The sequence below is a fragment of the Oratosquilla oratoria genome, chromosome 30 (genome assembly GCF_046742065.1).
Source record: "Oratosquilla oratoria isolate Oo_2021 chromosome 30, ASM4674206v1, whole genome shotgun sequence".
NCBI lineage: Eukaryota > Metazoa > Arthropoda > Malacostraca > Stomatopoda > Squillidae > Oratosquilla > Oratosquilla oratoria.
Window position 1 is genome coordinate 22,639,479 of NC_134806.1, and position 5,131 is coordinate 22,644,609.

General features: G+C 36.3%; 1 protein-coding gene across 1 annotated transcript; it reads left to right on the forward strand.

Moving 5' to 3' along the window:
- Positions 1-2,885: 2,885 nt before the first annotated feature.
- On the forward strand, positions 2,886-3,554 carry LOC143041231 (KRAB-A domain-containing protein 2-like). The gene has a single exon (XM_076213072.1). It carries the CDS (start codon positions 2,886-2,888, stop codon positions 3,552-3,554), a length of 669 nt encoding a protein of 222 aa, XP_076069187.1.
- The last annotated feature ends 1,577 nt before the right edge of the window (positions 3,555-5,131 follow it).

Genomic DNA, 5,131 nt, shown 5'->3' on the forward strand with positions numbered 1-5,131 from the left:
GCTACATAAAGGTTTTGATAAATTCACTAGAAGAATTGTTGAATCAGCATATATTTCAACTAATAATTCATCGAATCATCGAGGAGGGTTTATCAATTTAGCTAAAGAAACTAGTATTTTAATTCTAAAGCACGCCAGAAAAACGACCTTTCCCAAGTGTCCGAAAAGATAATTAGATTTAGTACATAAACTTCAATTGCAGTTCTACATACACTCTCTGAAGAAGTTCTACGCGAACGAAACGTTAGAGTGTTTAGGGTTCCGAGCCTTCCCCTGTGTTTATGTTCTCCATCATCCAAATAATTTGTCTAAAATACTTATCAATATATATATATATATATATATATATATATATATATATATATATATATATATATATATATATATATATATATATATATATATATGAGTGGAAAGGCGGTGAGCTAAACACAGAGAAGAGTTGGAGTTTTATTCACTGACGTTTCGTCCTTACCAGGACATTATCAAAGTACATATAATCTCAGAAAACGAACAGCTTATATAATTAATTAATCCTTGCCGTGTTCCTCTCCCTCCATACCCTCGTCCGTTCTTAATACTTCTTAGGTGACTCCGACCATACCGCTTCTCCCTCCGTTCTAAATCGTCGTCTTGACCTCCTTGATGATTAAAGTGCTTGCTGCTCCTGCTAATTTCATAAACCCATCCCTATGGTTGATACAGGGGTGGGAAGTGATTTATGCTGCCCCTACTATTTTTCTTTTCTTTTTCCTTTGACCTTTGTGGAGCACCTCTATCCTGTTCCAATCTGGAAGATGAATATTGGTCTAAGTGAACCACTAGCGAGTTGGAGGTTACGTGAGCTCTGACGTCATTTTTGTATTCATATGTCCACAGGTCTACTGATCTTCCCGTTTCTCCATAATATTCTAACGGACAACCACCACATGGTATATTATAGACCGCGCCTGTCTCTATACCTTTTTCCGAGTTATTTTTATTCCTGCTCCTGGCAACCTCCCCTAATTCCGTACCCGTGGAAAAAGCAACGCTTACACCCGCTTTTGTGAGAACATGTCCCAACTCCTCCGCGTACTTTGAGTTGGGGACGGACAAAATCCCAGCCTTGCAATCTCCGGACCGGTTGTCGTTCTTCTCATTATTACCATTGCTTTCTTTCTCAATCTGTGCAGTAGTCCTTCCGGGTATCTGAATTTCGTGAACACTTTGAAAATATATTTAATTTCATCCTCTAAAAACTCTTCGCTGGAGATACGGTATGCCCTTAAGAAAAAAACTAACCACTCTGTTTTTTATTTTGTTACTATTCGCTGAGTAGAAATGAATCACATCGTCTTTATTGTTGTTTTTTGTAGACCGAGAATGATACCTTACTACCTCTCCTCCAAATCACCATATCCAAGAAAGCTAGTCTGCTATCCATCTCGTGTTCGATAGTAAACTAGATGTTCTGTTCGACATGATTCAATCTACTCAACTTGTCATCTAATTGGACCTCTTTCGGAGCGATGACAAGGACGTCGTCCACATACCTCAGCCAAAGCGTGTCCTTACCCATAAAATTTGATATACAATTAGGCCAGAACTGCACTGAGAGGACTACCCATTGCAACTCCTAGGATTTGTCTTTATTCTTTCCGGTTAAACAAGAAAGGACGAAACTTCACACACAGAGACACTAATTTTAAGTAATCACTTTTCCCCACTGGTAAATTATCTTCATTTAAACTATCTACCACCTTCTGTGCCTCTGTGAATAAAACTCCAACTATTTTGTGTTTACCTCACCGCCCTTCTACTCATTTGTCTTCCATACTTCAATATACATATATATATATATATTATATTATATATATATTTATATATATATTATATTATATATATATTTATATATATGTATATATATTTACATGTATATAAATGTCCATATATATATATATATATATATATATATATATATATATATATACATATATATATTTTATATATTTGCTTGTAACCACGAGGAAATTAAAGATCTTTAATTTCCTCGTGGTTACAAGCAAAAATCTTTATTCACGTGTTTTATGTGATTAATGTTGCATATATATATATATATATATATATATACATACACACACACACACACACACACACACACACACATATATATATATATATATATATATATATATATATATATATATATATATATATATATATATATATATATATATATATATATATATATATATATATGTTACAGTGAATCTGTAAAATCAGGGAATATATATATTCCCTGATATTTTCAGGGAATGTGTATAATGTCTGATTCACTCGGGGAATATGTATATTCCCTAAAATTTTCAGGGTATATACATATTCCCTGAAATTTGCACCTTATTATTATACAGATTCCCTGAATCATATTTAGAATGATAGAACAAAGGAAAAAACGAATAAACACATGGGTACAATGATCTAATTTATCTATTACCTAAATAAAACTAGTCACAAAACAGTCAATATTTAAAACATCCAAAATCAAGCCAATAAAATTAATCATGAACGGTAATACAGTTACCATCTCAATAAAAAGTAAAGATTGTCAGTCACAAACTAGTTAATGGTTCGAACATCGCCTTGTTTTCACAATGCAGGCTTGAATGGCATCATGACCCGACCGAACCATCGCAGGACTCCCGCTAAATACCTTCCCCCGCCACCCCCACCCTCAATCCCTAAGACCGGACGAAGTTTCAGTCGCTAGTCACACGCCATCTTTGCTAGTGTCAACATCGTAGGACTCCCGCTAATTACCTTCCCCCAACCCCCCGCTGACCCCCAAGGCCAGACAAAGTTTCAGTCGCTAGTTACACGCCATCTGTGCTTGTGTCAATACCATGGCAAATCCAACTGAGTGTGATTTAGAAGCATTTTTTCGGGAAGAGTTATTGAAAAGATATGCACTGAAGAAATCTGTCTTGCTTCCGAAAGAGCAATATGATAAGATTATTGCAGAGCTGACAGCAACTGACACGTCAGCCAAAAAAACTCCTCACGAATACTATTTGCTGAAGAAGTATGAGGTTCTTAAGTGTGGTGATGTTCTCAAGTTGATTAGAAGACGGAATGCCAATGAGGAGCCAATTTATTTTGCTAAATTGGAGGATACGTACGATATTATTAAGCGTGCTCACATTGCAACTGGCCACGGAGGTCGCGATAAGATGGTGAAGGAATTAACCAAAAAATATGCCAATATTACGCATGACGCCATATCAATTTACAAATCACTGTGCATCGAATGTCAACGTAAACGTAAACGGCCAACAACTAAAGGGACTGTTGTTCGACCAATTCTAACAAAGAACTTTGGTTCCAGGTCACAGGTTGACATTATTGACATGCAATCAATGAAGCAAGGCAACTATAAATGGATAATGGTTTACCTAGACCACCTTACAAAGTTCTGTGTCTTGAGACCTCTCACATCAAAACGTGCTGCGGAGGTTGCTTATCACCTTTTAAATATTTTTCTTTTACTTGGCGCACCAGAAATTTTAGAGTGACAATGGATCAGAGTTTACTGCTAGTGTTATAACTGAACTTAAACTGCTTTGGACTGATCTCGTAATGGTTCATGGAAAACCAAGACATCCCCAGAGCCAGGGGTCAGTTGAACGTGCCAATTGTGATATCAAAGATATGTTGGTAGCCAGCCTGGTTGGGTGATAACCAAACCACAGACTGGGTAGTTGGATTAAAATTTGTGCAGTTTCAAAAAACTCTAGCTACCACTCTGGCATTAAAAGATCACCATTTGCTGCGTTGTTTGGATCAGATGCTAAAGTAGGTCTAACAACTTCTGTTCTTCCACATGATGTAATTCATCGTCTGCAAAGTGAGGACGATCTGCTGTCAGTAATTACGGATGAAACAACTTTAGTCGAACTACCTGCTGTAGAACCACCTTCAGTCGAACCACCTGCTGTAAAACCACCTTTCAAATCAACATCTGTTGAACCACCTTCTGTCGAACCACCTGCTGTAGAACCACCTGTCGAACCAACATCTGTCGAACCACCTGTTGTAGAACCACCTTCAGTCGAACCACCTGCTGTAAAACCACCTTTCGAATCAACATCTGTTGAACCACCTGCTGTAGAACCACCTGTCAAGCCAACATCTGTCGAACCACGTGTTGTAGAACCACCTTCTATCGAACCACCTACTGTAGAACCGCCTGTCGAACCAACATACTGAGTGGGAAGTATACCAGGAATCAATTTGATTTATGTACGTATGAACTGTACTCCGAAGACGATGTGACAACCGATAGGACTGTGTCTCTTCGATCTGCTGTACAGCAAAAGTCGAAGTCAGGTGGCCAAGGTTTCGCCAAATGTAACTGTGCTGGTTCAAAACGTTGCCAAACAAATCGATGTAAATGTTTCAAGCTCAAGGTTAAATGCAACTCACGATGCCATTCAAGCCTGCATTGTGAAAACAAGGCGATGTTGTAACTATTGATTATTTTGTGACTGACAAGTTTTACTTTTTATTGATTTAATAACTACATTATCATTCATAATTAATTTTATTAGCTTGATTTTGCAGGTTTTAAATACTGACTGTTTTGTGACTAGATTTATTTATCTGATAAATAAATTAGATAATTGTATCCATGTTTTTATTCGTTTTTTTCCTTTGTTCTGTCATTCTAAATATGATTCATGGAATCTGTATAATTATAAGGTCCAAATTTCAGGGAATATGTATATACCCTGAAAATTTTAGGGAATATACATATTCCCCGAGTGAATCAGACATTATACACATTCCCTGAAAATATCAGGGAATATATTCCCTGATTTTACAGATTCACTGTAACATATATATATATATATATATACACACGCCCACATACACACACACACACACACACACACACACACACACACACACACACACACACACACACACACACACACACACACACACACACACACACACACACACACACACATATATATATATATATATATATATATATATATATATATGCTATATATGTATACATTCATATATACATATACATATACATACATATGTATATATATATATATAGATATATATAAAAGTATAT

Coding starts and splice junctions, on each gene's coding strand:
- LOC143041231 (XM_076213072.1), top strand. CDS start 2,886: ATGGCAAATCCAACTGAGTGTGATTTAGAAGCATTTTTTCGGGAAGAG.